Raw genomic sequence first — 19,251 nt, 5'->3', positions numbered from 1 at the left:
CGCCAAAATGTTCTTATTTGAACGCCTAAATTAACGCTCTAGTTTGAATACTAATACAATCCTATTAGAACGCCAAAACGACCATGTCTGAACGTTTCATTGGCGCAAGGCAGTTATTCAAAATTAAATGGGATAAATATTCTTTTTTGAGTGGTAATATATAAGCTGTTCAAAAATGAATGCTAGTGGTTAGTTTTGAACGCGTAAAAAGTCCTTGTTCAAAATTGAATTTTTCTGGTCAAATCTGAATTCAACAATAGAGGTTTGATTAAAGTTGAACGGTCGCCATTATTTTTGAATGCCGAAAGCACGCTCATTTTTTTCAATGTGAGGTGGATTAGACGAGGAGGACCAGTTGCGTGGCCGGCGAGATCTCCCGATTTGAATCCTTGAGATTTCTACCTTTTGAGGTCATCTCAAGGACTTGGTGTACAAGAGTGAAGTCCGTGATGTGGACGACTTGCGACAACGAATACTTGAACGATACATTAACTGGAAACTCTTCTTTGTTTGTCACTTTGAACCAACTTTTATTGACCAGTCCTTGCACACTTCTACTTTTAATAATAGGCTTCTGCTAGAAAATGGCTCATTAGAATTGTAAGATGGGAGGGTATTGGAATTGTCTAAACAAGATGAGCAAGCTGATATATCTTGCTCCACATTTTTGACATTTTTCACGTTTTGGGGTCAATGTTTGGGGGCTCATACCTCCGAAACTAAGCGTTGTAGACCCCATGTTCTTTGCCACTTTTCACTTGGTTTGACCCAAAGAACACACTTTAATTTATGACATGCTTATGAGAAACACCCTGTATGTTACACGCAAATAAGTTCGTGAATATTGGATTGATTAAGCAGGCAAAAACGGAAACTAGCTAATATATCGTATCATAACGTACCAAGAATTGTTACCCGTATTATATCTGACAGCATTTTCGATTAAAACTGTTAAAATTGTTTTATCATAAAAACTAATAGGTTTTGAAATAAAATATAATAGAAATTTTCGACGCAACCCTTAGCATTTAGACATACAAGGGGGTTGATTTTTTGCCATCTCTAAGCAATCTTATCATATAAAAAGACTACAGCGCAGGCGCTAAAACGCGAGATGGAAGGCAAGGCTTTACCTCCGTGTCCCTCCCTCTTAGTTACATCGAAATGCACTATAAGAGGGCCCTATGCAATAAAAAAAAATTTCAAAACATTTGTTTCAAAGAGCACGCAGTATTATTTTAGAACGCTTATAAATCTTTCATTCTTTTGTCTCAAGTGAAAAGTAATAAATTTATTTAGCGACCATGGAAAGAAACACGTCAAGTCTTGAGAAAATTCGATTTTGTGCCACTGAAGTAAGAAACAGTTAAATAAATACAAGAAATAAAAATTATATGGAAGATAAATTAAGGAGGTCAAAATCCAGGTTTGGTTACTTTTTTTAAGAAGTCTATGATAAACGCTCTTCAGTTGGAAGTTCTCAACAAGCTTATAAACATGAAACGCGTTGGTTTGGCAGTAGAGTGTCTCGGTTCAGTGATACAGTTTATTTAAGACTAGGAAATAGACCCCAAAAAGTAAAGAGTTCAATCATACGCAGGCTCTGTACTTCTTACATGTTCTATTCCGTCGTCTGCTCGTACCAAGGGTTGTGCAACGCAGATTTGTAGTTTGACAAGGGTCATGGAAACAGTCCATAAATGAATAGTCGACGTGCTGGTATTTTCTTCGCTGTTGGGTCAGTTTCAGTGTGAAATTCCCACTCACAGCATTTCCCAATTCTTTAGTTTAAGATTGGTTTTTCACATAACTATTTCTTTTACTTTCACCTGAAAACAGAGTTTAGATTTTAAGTGTTTCTTATCCACCCTTTTAACTTTCGTTCCTACCGAATGACCATCTCCAAATGATTGTCTATAAACCATCATGAGCATGATTGTCTATAAACCATCATGAGCATTGCAAATACATTGGCACTCGAGTCTTTTCCTTATTTCATTCCGAAAACAAAACATTTCACAAAATGCTATAGCTTGTTGGGAACATCACCCGAAGGGAGTTTATTATAGACTACTGATTTTATCTATAACTGCCGAAAAAAGTTGTTATTTATTCTGCCCGAACAACAGTAATTGAATTCAGATTATATAAACTTATAGCACTTGCCTGCAATAAAACACAATGTAATAATACAACTCGCTAGACACTTGTTCAGTTGTTCTTAAACTTTTGAAGACCTTGTCCGAGAGGTGCGAAAACTTTCCGTAGACTGAGCACGAAAAAAATTAAGAAACATAATTGAACGACAGCTCTCCGCTGTAGAGGAAACAAGATGACTCAAGGGCCTTATAAGTAGCCACTTCTACCATGAATTTATTCATTTAACATGAATATACATCTGCATTGACTAGTTAAACTACATATTCAGGGATGGGAGGGGCTTAGTTTGATTGACGTCAGAGAATTTCCGGCGGTTTGTTTTTAAAGCTAAAGCTCTTGTCATGCGAAAGGCTAATTATGCTTGTAAATTGATCAACTACCGCTTTAATTTTACCTCCAACAGCAGGGAAAAAACCCAGCAAGATCAATGCTCATCATTTCAGATGTTGGTAGTTAATTTTCAACCGTTTCATTTTCTTTATAGCCAAGGCTTAGCATTTCACTACCAGTTTTCAGTTTTAGATTAGGATAAACATTGCACGCACTTAATATAATTTAATTTAAAAGATCAATATCACCTTCGGGCATCGTGTTGAGATATTTATTTAGGTATCGGCGATCATTTTTAATATTCAGTTGTCAGTTGACGCAGTTTGGTAAACCTAACCGAAAATTGTATCCCTCATAGAATTTTGATAAACTGGTCGTCTGCTGTTCGAACTTCCAGGTGTCTCGATTTTGATTGGCTACCGCGATGACGTTAAACGCGTATGTAATAGAAAGGTCCCTCCCATCCCTGAATAACATGATAGAAAGGTCCCTCCCATCCCTGAATAACATGATAGAAAGGTCCCTCCCATCCCTGAATAACATGATAGAAAGGCTAATGATACACATATATATTCATGTTAATGAATAAATTCATGCTTCTACTTAATAGACACCTAAATTCGAAGACCCCAAAAAAAGTTCAGAAGTGTCCGACCTCACAGATAAAAATTAAAAAGTATCCAACCCCACAGATAGAGAGGTGCCCCCACCCATCCCCGACACTTTAGAGATAAACTAAAAGACAAAAACGCTTATTGTTTATCGTGTCTCCATGCACAGTCATCATGTAATGGTACAGTGGTAGAGTGTTGTACTATTGCGCAAGCGACCCGGGTTCGATTCCCCGGTGTAACCTGAAATTTTTTTAATTAAAATAAAATCTATAACCGAGACCAGCTACCCATATACGTTGGTTTGAGCAGGGAGTAAGGAACGTTAGAGGGAGTTTTGATCTAATGCTAAAAAAACCGTCATACAGTGGTAAATGGTAAAGAAAGTGGGGGGTAGGAATTTTTATCTCCGTTCCTCAATTTTTGCTAACGCGCAGGCGCGAGTGACGTCGTTTACTACCGCCAGCAGAGAGAATTTAAAAATTCTCTCTGCAGCCAGCGCCAGCTTCCGCTTCCATCGACTGTTCGATTCGCCGTCAAGATAACCGGGAAGCCCGGAAGGCGAATTTGCGGTATCGTTCGGTAGGCGTTATAAAATATTCAACGTTTTAAAGCTCAAGTTTCGAAATTTTTTGAGACATTTACCAAGACTTCAACTAAATATTATAACATTTTCTTTAAATTTCAACATAAATATAGCTCTGAGAATAAAATTAGACACGAAAACTACACTAAGCCTTGGTTAGATATCATCGGCTGAGGCCGAGCGGCGCATCTCGAGCCGCCGGCGGCCGGGCTTGCCGTAACGGCGAGAACAGAAAAATACCTCGTTAAAAAACAGATGCACGACGGTTTTTAAATTTGACGCATGCGCGCGGACACCGCGTTGAGTCCCCGAGTCAGCGCCAGAGAGAGGTGCCATCGAGTTCCTTTTAAGCTAAAATCTAACGATAACGAAAGCGACAACCCCGGTCACTACTACGTCTACTGCTCGGTCAAAATAAGAGCCTATCGTATGTGGCTAAAAAGGAGGTGAAGAGAGAACAAGATTTTATGAACCCATATTATAGCCCCAACGTTCCAATAACCCAGCTCTCATTGGGCACACTAATTAGAATGAAAACAAAGCAAAGCGAAAAAATCACAAATCTAATTTATTCACCATTACTCTTACCTACTACACGGCAGCTGTCGTTGGTTTCTCGTTTCGAGCTGTCTCTAAAATTTCCCAGCATTACAAAACCATAAATCCCATTATAGAATCGAAATTTTGTAAAGTTGATCTGAAAATATCACAACACAATAATCTTAATGTGTCGTGACGAAGCATGTAGGAACCCCTACTCTTAAAAGGAATACATTTGGGCCGTACTGTTATTCTAAACACTCGAATTGAGACGTTTGACTGAGAGAATCTAACACAATGTGCTAAGCCGTAATATATGAAATTTATCCCCTGAAAGTGTATTTTTACCTTGTGGTATGTACTAAAATATATCAAAGTAATTTCACAGCTGTCAATTCTATCGAAGAATTTGTTGTCTTAAAAATATATCAGCAAAAATAAATAGGGGAAAGTGTCGGACTTTCGCCTTCGTCTATGACGTGCATTTGGAGGTGTGAATGCATACTCGCAAAATCTGTTTCATTCCCCTCCCCTATTCACCACGTTCCTAAGATAATTTGTGATATTGCGCGTGTAGAAGTAGTGCGGTTTTATTTTACATTAGCTGTTGACTGAGGCTAACCGTGGCCACTGCAGTTTATCGCCACAATTTAATTTGATGATGTCCATAATTGTATTAATTTAGTTTGCTAAAATTGATATTATTTACTAATATTAAAACGTTTTAGCTTATAATGACAACCCAGGAGCTAAGTGTAAACGAAATTCTTTAGGATTTTAACGAGAAGTTTTTGAATTAAATGATTTCAAGAACATCTGCGGCATTTTTAATTTAATTTCGGCGTGCTAACGTTTTAAAGAATTTTAAACCTCGTTCAAACGCGAAAATAACACTAAACAAAGTAGAACAGAGCGCGGAGGCTGTGACTCTTCTCTCGTTTGGTGGCGTACGAGCGTTGTTTTAGGGAAGAATGACATCATCAACAACAAAGCTGATTGACTGATACCATTTTAAACACCTCTCGCGCAGAGTCCTGCACGGGCCGGGCTTTTCACTTTTGAAAATTGTATCGGGTCGGGCCGGGTCGGGCTTTTAAAATTTTGGAAGTTAACGGGCCGGGCCGGGCTTTTGTTAATTTTTCAAAATTCGAGCCGGGCCAAACTTGATTCTCATTTAAACCAAAATTCAAATGAAAGATAATTTAAATGAGTATAAGCTTCTTAGAACAAATGTGACGAACAATTATCGAAAGAAATGAATAATACACGACGCTAAAGCAAATATTAATTCAATTCATTGATTTAATGTAAAAAAATATGAAAATTACAATTTCACTACGTTCAATTCGGGCCTGTTCAATTCATGCAATGTGTCGGGCCGGGCCGGGCTTGGTTAGTGCATGTAACGGGCCGGGCCGGACCGGGCCGAAAAACCAACGATGTACTCGGACTCGGGCCGGGTTTCGGGCTTATTAAAAATGCTAACCCCGGGCCGGGCTTGGGTCGGGCCTGAAAAGCTCTGCCCGTGCAGGTCTCTGCTCTCGCGCGCTTGAGCGTCTCGAAATGCATATAAAGCTAAGGCAAAGGCAGGAAAATATGGCACTCCGACACTTTCCCCTATTTATTTTTGATATCAGCAATATTGAACATAATAGGCAGTTCTTTTGCTCTGGATAAATATTTTCTCAATTTATATACATGTTTTTAAATATTAGCTTTATTTCTAGATTCCAATTATTAATTCTTTATTGCTTTAAGGCGCCGTTGCACGCTATATTCAATTCCGTACATCCGTTAGAAATGGAGGGTCATACAACGCTCTTAGTTGAATCCATTTTGGAAAAGTTCAGTTGGAAGTATGTACTCTATTAACTGTATTTTTACCTCTCCGTGTGACGTAGTCCAGGAGAGGTTCTGTAACGGCCGTGTCTGTGTGTGTGTCTGTCTGTCTGTGTGTGTGTCTGTGTGTCTGTCTGTGTGTCTGTCTGTGTGTCTGTCTGTCCGTTGTTACACCCACGTGACCGCGTTCGCAGTTTGCGTATCGGAGCAAACGTGTTCGCCATTTCCTAACTGCTTTCACAGTCACGGAAATGGCTCCTCTACTTGAGTTCTCACACCACCATCTTCTGGTCTTTGTCCATCCCACATGGACACCAGTCTGTTCTTACTGGCTTCTAACACCACCATCTTCTGGTCTTCGTCCACTCCACGTGGACACCAGTCTGTACATACTGGCTTCTAATCACCACCATCTTCTGTTCTTTGTCAATCCCACATTGACACCCGTCTGCACTTACACTGCCTTCTAACACCACCATCCACTGGTCTTCCGTCTATTCCACATAGACACCAATCTGTATCATTGGCTTCTACTCCATTATAATCGTTTGGTTTTAGGATATACGCGGCGATCAGCTAGGGTTACGAGAAACGTCTAGCCTCCCTAAGGTGGGATCGCCACCAAAGGTTTTCGCATTTGCGGTTTTTCCATACTGTTATAATGGAAACGAATCGTATATATACCCCAAAATTTGAAGAAAGCGGGAAGAGGGGTACCCTTCACTTTAAACGTCAATATTAGCAAAGTTTGAGAAGATAATAGGTATAACTTTATTTTAAACGATTTAACTATTATTAATGTTAATTATTGAAGATTAAAATAATTAAAAATAATTATATTTATTTAAATATTAAAGATAAACCTCTCGTGCAAAGAGAGAGATTATCATTGCCTCCTATATCTACCAAGGCCCGTGCATGTGATATATTTCCTTCATTGCCTCCTATATCTACCAAGGCCCGTGCATGTGATATATTTCCTTCATTGCCTCCTATATCTATCAAGGCCCGTGCATTGTGATATATTTCATTCATTGCATAAACATAAGCGAGATTGTTTTGGGAAAAAAATACTGCTTCCACTAATGGGTTTATACTCCTTGTTACTGTTGTATAGAGTAATCATGAGAAAAGCTTGAAAAATTACGAGAGGACAGACCTTTTTTTATCCTCATTCAAAAATATTTTTTGGTGCTAAGATTGCTTTAAAAAATCCAAACGGTTAGGCATTGGTAAAAAAGACAAATGATATTTTTCAAATCTAATGAGATAACGCCCACCTAGTTGAAAATTGCCGTTTTTTATCCGCGGGAGCCATTCTTAATGAGAATTTCGATGCTAGTAGGTTGTCAATTAAACTACCGGTATATTATTGTTGTTGGAAATTGGATATTAAGTCAAATTAAGTGGTTGTAAAGAGCCAGCAGGTTTTTGCCACTTCTTTTTGTGAGTATTTGATTTTTATATGTAAAATGGAGGAAGATAATGTTGAGAGTAAGGATGAAATGCGGAAGCGCAAAGCGCGGGAAAGGATGAGGGCAAAAAGGTCGACGTTTTCATTGGATACTTGAGGTTATATAATCTTCTCGACACGGAGAGGTAATATTTTGGTTTTCCCGACTTGTTTACATTCCTAATAGCAGCTGTATGTGAATGGTAGATTTATCATTTTTAAACCATTGAGCTTTGTGTTGTAACTTTAATTAACTTAAGCGAACTTGACTTTACACCTTGCCTAAAAGGGTTTAGTTGTATTTAAAATTAGAACCTAAGAACTAGAGTCAACTAGGGAAAAAGGTATTTTGGCATGGTAACCTCTTATTTCCTCACTGTTTTAACCAAAATTATGAGTTCCAAATTTACTATAATCACATATTTCACTTATTGTGTTTAAGGGTGCCTCAGTAGGGTATTTCTGATAAGTCTTCCATGATTTAAAGGGTGTCTTCTTTCGGTCAGACTGAGTGATAAGTGTCCAAAAACATGGGGTCTAAAATATTTAGTTTCGGAGGTACGGGCCTCCAAACATTAACCCCTAAAACAAATTGGCACACATTTGGATTAGTTCACATCAGACATGTTTAAACAATTTCAATAGCCTTAAATCTAAGAACGAGCCGTATCTAGCAGAAGACAGCGAGGGGACGGACATGGAGCGATTTTGTGTACGGGATTTCAAGATTTTGGGATTTTCAAAATGATTTTGAAATTTTGACCAGGATTTTAGGATTTTGACCTGCTTTTAGGATTTTGGGTGGGAATTTGGAACATTGACCAGGATTTTAGGATTTTGATTGGGAATTTGGAATTTTGACCCGGATTTTTGGATTTTGACGGTATTATGGGGATTTGACCCTTATTTTAGGATTTTGAACGGTATTTTGAGAATCTGACCCTGATTTTAGTTTTCAACTTATTATTATAGTGTTCTGAGCGCTGAATTTTATGCCGGTGTTTAATCGTCGGATTTCAATCCCAAGTATATTATTTTCATTCAATTTACTATACTACCACTTAAGCGTAGTGTAAAAACCGAAATTTAAAGTAGATCACCTATTCATCATATTTTGACACCATATTTAATGCATATCAAAGGAGTGGCGCTAGTTATGTTTACAAATAAGCCGACCGCAACAACAAATCCGTTTTAGAACCCTTAACATTAAATTGATTTTTATTACTTTTAACACTCGGCCTATCTACTAGTTTTCATCGTAACATGTTGAAACAATTAAGAAGTAGAAACTTATCCGAGAGTTATCTGTAGAATAATAAAACAAGTTGCGAAACCAAAATAAACCTCTCCTAGGTGAGACGAGGGCTAACTACCAAATTAGGAGGTTTTTCTTAAATAACTAAATAAATATAGTTGATATTAATTATTTTAATCGTCAGAAATCTACCTTAGTTAAGTCGTTTTAAGAAAATTTATTCCTAGAATAATTTTATACATAGCTATTTTTAACGTTTGATTTTTAGCGACTATCTTTTTCACTGATTTTGTAAATTTATAAGGCAATTGGTTCATATTAAATGATAAGACAAGTTGGGAAACAAAAATAAACCTCTCCGAGTCGAGATCTGTAGATCATGGAAGATTAAGAGGGATAAAGGATAATCTGGGAGGATACTTATAAGGCCAGGATTATAAGATATATTAAACATCTAATATCCCTGGTAAGGTGAACTCCCACCAGCTTGGGCTGTTAGCCATCAACAACAGGCGGATGGGATGGGTTCAAAAAGGCGGAACCGTATCCGTGTAATATTCTCTCCAGGAGCTTGATTTCCTTTTCTAACATCGTGTTCGCGCATACTCCGTCGCCTCTGAGTTTTAGCAAGAAGTATTTTAGATTTTAATACAAATTTCGTGATTTTGAATTTTTTTTTTATTTTGTAAGGGATTTTAGAATTTTCACAGGGATTTTAGAATTTTCACAGGGATTTTAGAATTTTCACAGGGATTTTAGGATTTTAACTTGGATTTTAGGATTTTCCTTTGGATTTTAGGATTTTGACTTGGATTTTGAGATTTTAGAACTTCCAAAAGGATTTTAGGATTTGAGGATTTTCAAAGTGATTTCAGGGTAAGTGTACGGGATTTTGGCTGAAGTCCGACCCCTCGGAAGACAGTGTACGTTTAAAGGTAGAAGTGGACCTGATCATGAGCTGGTAATGTAAAGTAGTTCAATGTGTAATAGCAGAAGAGTGGACCTTTTGAATAACTGTAACACCTATAAATAACCATGTTAACTTGATAAGATTAAATGTATTGTAATGCTACACTTTGAACTACTTAAATTTATATTACCAGATTAGGCATATCTCTACCTTTGAACGTGGAGGATGGGCACTCCACATGTGTAACAATTTTCTTGTTTTAAAGTTTGGCGGGCCTGTACCTCCGAAACTAAATGTTCTTTGACATAACACACTCATTTTGGCCATGGTTTGGCCCAAAAACACACCCTTAAATTATGGCAGACTAATCAGAAATATCCTGTACATCCACATTTTTAATAGTGGATTTTTTGTGCCTCTAAGTTAATTAAAGCAGAAGTAAGATAAGGGACTAGAAGTAAAGAGCTCTAGCATTGGTAATCGATCCTGGCACTAGTGATCAATTTGAGTATTTTATGCCGCTTCCATCGCGCCTACACTAGAGAGAAAAAAATTAGTCGCGTTCCAAAAACATTTCCTACTCCCTTTCCCTCAACTCAAAGCCGCGGAACACGGACGAGGGTGCTTAAATCTAGTTCGGCCGTCTACCGCCACGGGCGTCTCACGTTTTTGAGGGAAAATTCAGAAACCACTGCCAGAGGGCCAACCGTTGGTGTGTTATCAAGAATATTCACTTTCATCAAGTGAGGAATTCATTTACCTCGATACTTCTAGTCCCTTATCCTACTTCTGGTTAAAGTAATAGAAAACGATTCGACTACGTAGCATTTTTGGCCTGGCAATTTTTTTAGGTGCATGAAATTAAGAATTTTTTCTCCTAAATCTTATTGGTTTAATTAAAAACTCTAAACTGACACTCTCTAAATCAATTCAAATAAGTTATACAGAAATGTAGACTAACTGTTTTTTAAACGCAGCTACGAGGGCAAGCTAACCGAAAATGATATAGATTTTGGAACCGTTTATGGCGAGGGCAATGGCACCGGTCTAGTTGGATTTCTTCTAAGAAACGTCGGTTTTCTAATAGAATAGAAGGCTTTTCCAATTTAATGCGTATTTGACAACTTCTCTTTTACAGGAAAGTGACGTTGCTTTTAGTTGTATGCCACCAACATATCACGAGTTCCAATATCTTGACTTTACAAACGTCATGCTGGACGTGCAGTGGTTGGTTAAAATATTTATCAATGAATACTACTATCTATCATTTTGCCAGGAAAGTTGTTTAACAAGTTTTACTGCGATTGAAATGAACTCACTTTTGTATTATAAAAAGCTATATTATGATTTCAATAAGCTATATATGATGTTACAAAAAGTTTGGTAGGACCGAATTTCAGTGTGCTCTACGGGAACTTTTGATAAGAAAATGTTCTATGACATTTTATCCTATGGGCCACTGTTTACAAGTTATTTTGGTCGAAATTTCAGAAAAGATTTTATACTTATAATATTTTGGTCATTCAGAGCATCTTAAAGTGGTGCTATTCTATTAGGAGTTTGTGCAGTGGTTTTACAAATTCCCCCGCAGGTCTCCGCGACACCTGTGAAGAGCACACTTGTACCTGCCTCCCTCCACAAAATATTAGTACATAATATTATTTATTCAATCACGGGTCTAGCTGGGAAGCGCGTTTGATATACTCACGGCCTTGCGTTTTAGGGGCTATTTTTTATTGTTTCTTGCCTAAAGAAATAGCCCCACATTACCCACGCAGACAGGTTATTTTAAAGTTTATCAACATGAGCGTATTTTTAAACTACACTATGCTTATAAAGAGATTCATAGTCTAAAAGGCAACCTCTGTAAAAAGCACCGTTTAATAAATCTTTTCCAGGTCCATTGTTAGCTCAGTCAAATCCGTAGTCTACGAGTCCTCGGACTTTGCTTTCGTGTCCATCTTTTCAGCTTCGGTAAAAATGTTTTAATACGATTAGCGAATCCGTAAACTAATTTCAACTTTAGAACTGCAAGGAAGTGTATCTTCTCTCCATTTTCATATACAATATTATACGGCGTAACTATCCTCGGCAATTTCAACTAACATTTCACATTCATTGTGACGCATAGTTCTTTGTAAAGATAGCTTGCAAATAAGTAGGGATGCACCGATATGGGTACAGCCGATATATCGGCCGGCCGATATATCAGAAATTCGTAGCCGATATATCGGCCGATATTATCGGCCCATAAAAAAATTGTATTTCTCCATGAATATCGTTTCCAAGAGTAGAATCAACATTTTTTAGGACCATTTACGTTTTTACTTTGTTTTATTAGAGACATGTGTCACATTTCGTTTAATGTGGTACCGCTACATATTTTAGCCTTAACCCCCTTCCTTAAAAAAATGGTGTGCTCTAAGTTAAATCCTTTGCTTGGTTTTCAGTAAAATTGCAGCTCCTTTTTTTGTTCAACAATTAAGAAGTAGCGTTATAAGCAAACTTATGGAGAACAAATGAAAAGTTCAAAGTTTACATTAGTGATACCAAACGCATTAGAAAGCGTCAGTATCGACTTCGATTGTTTGTTGGGCGTATGAGAAACTAAAGAAATTACTTTCTCATAGTCGTGAACAACGGAATAAAACGGAGATAGTGGAAAACCTTGCATTTTTAAAGGGAATTGTTAAATTGTGGGTATAAATATAAGTGATGTGTTTAAAATAGTATTCATTGAGTGCCTTATAACTTGTCAAGTTTTTCCCGAAAATATCGGTTTACATGAAGCCGATATTGGCCGATACCGATATGAAAAAGATAGGCCGATATATCGGCCGATTTATCGGTAACCGATATATCGGTGCATCCCTACAAATAAGCATAACACAATACATCTATTAATACAGTTTTGTTTTTTAGTTTCGAGAATTTAAACTAGTTTTGTATAATGTTTAAAAGTTTGTTAAGTTAACACACAGTTCTTTTGGATAAATGGGGATGATGATAGACCTCTATGTAAATTTTCTATGTGGCATTTGTAATTGAAGATCAAATCAGCTTCTTGTATTTTCGATTTTTCGTTCAATTTTAGGTGTGGACAGCGTGGGGTTTATGTCTGACAATCCTAGTAAGTTTTTGGAACTTTGTCGATAAACATTTGTCCAAGGTGTCAAAGAAGCAGTGTCGCAACGGACGTTTTGACAAATTCGAGGCCTCTTACGGAATTGCTTTAAACCAAAGTAAATTTCGACATTTGTATGACAGTAGAAAAAATAATTGCTGTTGTTCATTTAGGTGTAAAATTTCCACCAAGTAATTGCCTTTCATTGAGAGAAGCAGTTATCTGTTGGGTAATTACTTGTTTCCTGCTCAATATTGGATTCAGCGGGTCTCTTTTGTCCAAATTGTCCTTACCACCAAAGACTGTTTATATCGAAGAGATGAAAGACATTCTACGATACCCGGAGCTCCCAATATTTATCATTAAGAATACACCTCCAGAAAATTATTTCAAAGTAAGATATGATATTTTATTAAAAAGCTAACCAATCAAGAAAAGTTATCGCTATCCTACTTTGAAAATATGGCGCTGTTGCATGACGAAACCGGAAATAGAGGGTGGGCAGTTTTGCTTCAGTAGAATTGCGCCGAATCCCAATCAACCTTACCAAACCCAATCCCATTCGACCGAAAAACCTGCACTTTGGCAGATTTACGATTCTGTCCAATGGGACAATCCTATTGCACCGAAAAACCTGCACTTCGGTTTTTCCCAATGGAATTTAAATAATAAAACTTAAATATATTAAATTAACTCAAAACAATTTAAGGCCTACGTAAAATGAACACTAGATCCAAACATTTTCTAAACTATTATTTTGAAACTAAGGATTATAAAAACAAAATAAAAATAAATCAGCAAAATATGACATAATAAAACCAATTGCTTATATTGATTTATTTTTAGGGATGCACCGATATATCGGTTACCGATAAATCGGCCGATATATCGGCCTATCTTTTTCATATCGGTATCGGCCAATATCGGCTTCATGTAAACCGATATTTTCGGGAAAAACTTGACAAGTTATAAGGCACTCAATGAATACTATTTTAAACACATCACTTATATTTATACCCACAATTTAACAATTCCCTTTAAAAATGCAAGGTTTTCCACTATCTCCGTTTTATTCCGTTGTTCACGACTATGAGAAAGTAATTTCTTTAGTTTCTCATACGCCCAACAAACAATCGAAGTCGATACTGACGCTTTCTAATGCGTTTGGTATCACTAATGTAAACTTTGAACTTTTCATTTGTTCTCCATAAGTTTGCTTATAACGCTACTTCTTAATTGTTGAACAAAAAAAGGAGCTGCATTTTTACTGAAAACCAAGCAAAGGATTTAACTTAGAGCACACCATTTTTTTAAAGAAGGGGGTTAAGGCTAAAATATGTAGCGGTACCACATTAAACGAAATGTGACACATGTCTCTAATAAAACAAAGTAAAAACGTAAATGGTCCTAAAAAATGTTGATTCTACTCTTGGAAACGATATTCATGGAGAAATACATTTTTTTTATGGGCCGATAATATCGGCCGATATATCGGCTACGAATTTCTGATATATCGGCCGGCCGATATATCGGCTGTACCCATATCGGTGCATCCCTATTTATTTTCTTTGTTAAATTCATCATGACAATGCTTTAAGCCAGCCTTTTTGCTGTACTTGAAGTGTATAACTGCTCCAAAGAGGAAGAAACGTCCTCCTAACCAAACCAAACCTAACCTAACCTAACAGTAATATTTTGGAAAAGGCATTATTAGAGATGTGAAATTACCGTAATTTTTAAAAACGGTAAATTACCGATTGAAATTTTAGGAAAACAAAAATTACCATTCAGTCGGTAATTTTTGGTAATTTATATTTTTCTGTGCTTACAATCCATTACTTAAAACAAAGTTTAATTGTGAGCACTTTCAGACTGCTTTACACGTATTTGTGGCTTTTTCTACCAAGACGGCAATTGTGGCCCTTCCAATCTGATTTCTAATTAAAGATTTAATAAAAGGTTAATTTCTAGGGCAACTTTGTAAGTACTGGCTAGCGAATAGCCCCTGGTGAGTCATTTTGGAAGTAAACACAGAAATAATTGATCATTTAAGTGTAAAATGAACATTTAATGCGTAGTAAAAATGTTTGGTAATTTACCACGGTAATTTACCGGTAAATTACCATTGTAAAATTACGGTAAAATATAAAACGGTAATTTACGCGGTATTTGGTAAATTACCGTTAAAAGGCGTAACATTGTTTTATGATTTATAAAATATTACTAACCTAACTTAACCAAACCTGGTTTTGAACAAGAACGTTTTATTGGATGAAAGCCTTTTTCTTTAATGATGAACCCATGCCCAAATAGTCAAGTCCAATTTTCACTTTTTCATTTAGAACACACGGTAATGAAATCCCCGAGGTCGTTTTTATTATCATCTTGTTGCATAGTCGTCAAATAGTGGCGTTTCCAAGGCAGCAAAAATGTATTTAAAACGCTTTCATTAAAAAACGACATTAATAGAAATTAAACTACATGGAAGTTTGGGGTCGCTTAATTCGACAAATAGCGTCGTTTGAATTGAAAATACCAAACCCGCGGTTGGGCAAAATTCATTAAAAACATTGGCGGAATTCGGTGTAATGGAATTCTGCGCAATCGGAATATACCGGCAGTTTAGAGGTCACGGATACAGTCAATTTAATTTTTGACATGTTCCACAATCTGCACTGCATAGAGGTAAAGGTTTAGTAAATATCTTGTAGAAGTTAGTGTCTTGCTATGTACATTATATCCCAATTAATGATAGAATAAAAGGTAAATTTAATGGCAGTTTGTGGGGTCGACTAATCTGCAGGTACTCTGAATGTCTGAAATGCAGTCCACGGTAGGAAACCTACTATTTGTAGTATGCAGGTTCGGTTCACATTTACAAATATAAGAAAGCAATACTATAATTCATTGACTAACATACAGTCGAACAAAATTAGAGTTTCAACTCTGAAATCTCTTGACTAAAATGCAGTACTCTGAAATGCAGTCCTAGAAAATTATTATTTTCAACTCTGAAATCTATTGACTAAAATGCAGTACTCTGAAATGCAGTCCTCTAAAACTATTAATTTCAACTCTGAAATCTATTGACTAAAATGCAGTACTCTGAAATGCAGTCCTCTAAAACTATTAATTTCAACTCTGAAATCTCTTGACTAAAATGCAGCACTCTGAAATGCAGTCCTCTAAAACTATTAATTTCAACTCTGAAATCTCTTGACTAAAGTGCAGTACTCTGAAATGCAGTCCTCGAATATTATTAATTTCAACTTTGAAATCGGTTGACTAAAGTGCAGTACTCTGAAAAGCAGTCCATGAAAATAATAAATTTCAACTCTGAAATCGGTTGACTAAAACGCAGTTCTCTGAAATGCAGTCCTCAAAAATTAATATTTCGAACTCTGAAATCTTTTGACTAAAACGCAGTACTCAGAAATGCAGTCCTCGAAAACTATTAATTTCAACTCTGAAATCTCTTGACTAAAATGCAGTACTCTGAAATGCAGTCCTCGAAAATTATTAATTTCAACTCTGAAATCGGTTGACTAAAATGCAGTACTCTGAAAAACAGTCCACGAAAATTATTAAATACTACTCTGAAATCTTTTGACTAAAACGCAGTACTCTGAAATGCAGTCCTCGAAAATTATTATTTTCAACTCTGAAATCTTTTGACTAAAACGCAGTACTCTGAAATGCAGTCCTAGAAAATTATTATTTTCAACTCTGAAATCTATTGACTAAAATGCAGTACTCTGAAATGCAGTCCTCTAAAACTATTAATTTCAACTCTGAAATCTCTTGACTAAAATGCAGTACTCTGAAATGCAGTCCTCTAAAACTATTAATTTCAACTCTGAAATCTCTTGACTAAAATGCAGTACTCTGAAATGCAGTCCTCGAATTTTAAATTCGGTACGCAACCAATCAGCACTAGCGTCCCTTTGCGGCCTAAGCGTTGTTACAAGATTACATAGAACAGTTCAACGCCGAAGGCAATGATTCTCATTTAAATGTCATTGACATAAACGAAACAGAATTGAAAACTACGATGGTCATTTGGAAACCAATGATTGACTTTACCAAATTTTTTGAAGGAGACTTTCTCACTGTTTATGTCACTCACCATGCACTCCACGACACCTTACTCGCTGTTCATAAAGAAACTCAATTACCTGAACTTTTTCAAAGTATACTTAAAGTTAATAAATCCCAATGATATGAATAGGAAATTTTTGAAACATTAATAAAAACACAATGATCATCACGAAGTTGGTTAGAGAACGTTTCGGTGAATATTTTGTCTCACAGAAATCTAACATTGAGATGGAAAGCAAAATTTGGGAGCGCGTGGCTCGATTCAGTTCGGTCCTAGATCCAGAAGACTTGGACTATATTAGTGAGTTGGACGAAATTAATCAAGGAAAGAAGGTGGGCTTCCTTCCGAAATTTGTTGATGATGAGGCGCTCCCCCTGATGCTTGGATGTGATCTTACCAAACAAATCCACGTTTCAATGAACGGTGTTTTCAGCGTACCGGTCGCCTTACCTTTCAGAAAAAAACTTGATAAGAAAAGGGCAAGAATATTTCGAAATACGTACGTAGTTTTTTATGCTTATTTATCACAATAGTTTTGAAATTATTTAATCAATAAAAGTTTCCGTAGAGTTCAATATCTTTACGAAACGGGAATTATTCTGAGATCTTTGTGGTTCGAATGTTGGACAACCAGAGCTTGTTTCCAGAAAGACATTGTCCCTATTAAGGTATTGGAAATAAGGAGTTTGAGGATCGTCACTTATGGATTTCTACTAGGAAATGCATTGGCATCTTTTATGTTGTTTGTCGAATACTTTAAAATGTCTCGTCGCGATCGACATTACACGACTAGAAGATATTTGTAAAGTCTATACACATTTTCGAGATTTCATGTATTTTTCACCGTGATAGTTGATTCCAAACTCAATCAGCACTACCCGAAAATTTATGTGTACATAACTGTACTAAGGCATTAATTCACACCATAAAATCATCACATTTCCGTTAAACAAGTTAGAGTTGTTGCTGTTGAAATTATAAATTAATGTGATGCCTCATTTTGTGCCCTCCTTCGCAGTATACCATTGGACAAACGTAGGCAAACTCATTTGCATTTACCATGTTTGTGTAACAAAGGTTTATTACCACCCAGACCCAGAAAAAGCTCAAAACCCGATCTTTTTTAGGTCAGAGCACGGATAGATTTAATTTTAGAAGTATAGGACTGGAGAACGGCTAGTATTTACTTCAGTCCGATTAATAGCCCAGTGTATAGCCCCTCCCTTCATAACGTAACGAAAAGATCAAATTATCTTAATGACGTTGCTGACGGGGACGACGAAAAATACGTAATTCCTTTTTACCTCTGTCGCTCTTTCATACCCCTCCGTCTCGTGAAAGGGGGTCCGGGACTTTGACGCGCGCCCACATTACTCTATTCTCCATTCCTACTTCTAAAATTAAATCTATCCCTGGTCAGAGAGAGAGAGAAAGATAATTACATAACGGGAAACATTTACACTTCTTGACACATAGAGGTTAACGGTAATAGTTAGTATAAGGCGCTGTAGCTTAGCTCTGGAATAGGGGCTATAGCCACCACCCCTCTATGTAATGTAAAGGAACCCACCTGTAAACAAGTCACAGGCAAAGCTTAGAATATTATTATCATATAGTGAGCACAAGCTCTTTACTGGATTTTTTTCCTTGCCTTTGGTAAAACAGGCAGCTTTTACATGTTTCTGACTGAAAATTTGTTACCTGACTAATTATCATACACAAGGGTACAGGCAATATTTTGTTAAGACAATTTTACTTCCAAAATAACGTAACCGGCATCTTATTTTAAGGTGCGTATTTGTTACCTCAAAAAGCCATTGTTATCTAAATGTTCAAATTAAGAATATGCGGTTGAATATGTGTAAAAAAGATAGTTGTTCCACTTAAACAGCTTAATCATTCAACGCTTGTCTGTATTAAAGAATCGTAAAATTTACGCATTGTGAAAATCATTGTAATTTAGATATTGATTCCAAAGCTTTGTTTTTAAAGAAGCTAGATATTCAGTTCTAGCTCCCGGCTGTGGAATCTTATACAGAAAAACTATTTTTTTTCCTAATATAAAAAAACTATTTAATAATATTAATTGTTATGGCTAAAACAAGTTTATATAGTTTAAATAATCCCTATACTTCAAAGATGTTTTCATATTTCAGTATTTCTCATTGACAAAATTGTAAACAGGCAAGAATGAGTAAAGGTGGCAGAGTCTTCAATTCACGGAAAAATACACAAAGAATTAGAAAATCTGTTGAAAAACCTAAATGCTAAGCAACAACTAAAAAACCTTGGAACTCTGCTCTATTCCAACATTGCCTGTAGTTTTTTTTTTTTTTTTTTG

The 19,251-nt window shown here is 36.4% G+C and overlaps 1 protein-coding gene across 2 annotated transcripts; it reads left to right on the top strand.

Moving 5' to 3' along the window:
* The first annotated feature begins 1,238 nt into the window (after positions 1-1,238).
* LOC149620821 (putative glutamate receptor) lies at positions 1,239-18,038 on the top strand. Of its 2 annotated transcripts, XM_089854779.1 has the most exons (9): positions 1,239-1,355; positions 5,986-6,083; positions 10,665-10,758; positions 10,826-10,914; positions 11,586-11,661; positions 12,782-12,929; positions 12,985-13,205; positions 17,123-17,409; positions 17,479-18,038. In XM_089854779.1, the coding sequence occupies exons 1-9, from the start codon at positions 1,305-1,307 to the stop codon at positions 17,714-17,716; spliced, it is 1,302 nt and encodes a 433-aa protein (XP_089710905.1). In that variant the 5' UTR covers positions 1,239-1,304; the 3' UTR covers positions 17,717-18,038. The 2 variants fall into 2 exon arrangements, with proteins under 2 accessions (XP_089710905.1, XP_089710904.1); XM_089854778.1 differs by lacking the exon at positions 1,239-1,355 and having other exon boundaries at positions 5,730-6,083.
* Positions 18,039-19,251: the final 1,213 nt, after the last annotated feature.

This window comes from Phalangium opilio, unplaced genomic scaffold (genome assembly GCF_054372755.1).
Source record: "Phalangium opilio isolate 3A_F unplaced genomic scaffold, DU_Popi_V2 ptg000209l_1, whole genome shotgun sequence".
Classification (NCBI taxonomy): domain Eukaryota; kingdom Metazoa; phylum Arthropoda; class Arachnida; order Opiliones; family Phalangiidae; genus Phalangium; species Phalangium opilio.
The sequence above is the reverse complement of the archived record's forward strand: the minus strand, read 5'-3'. Positions and strand labels throughout refer to the sequence as shown.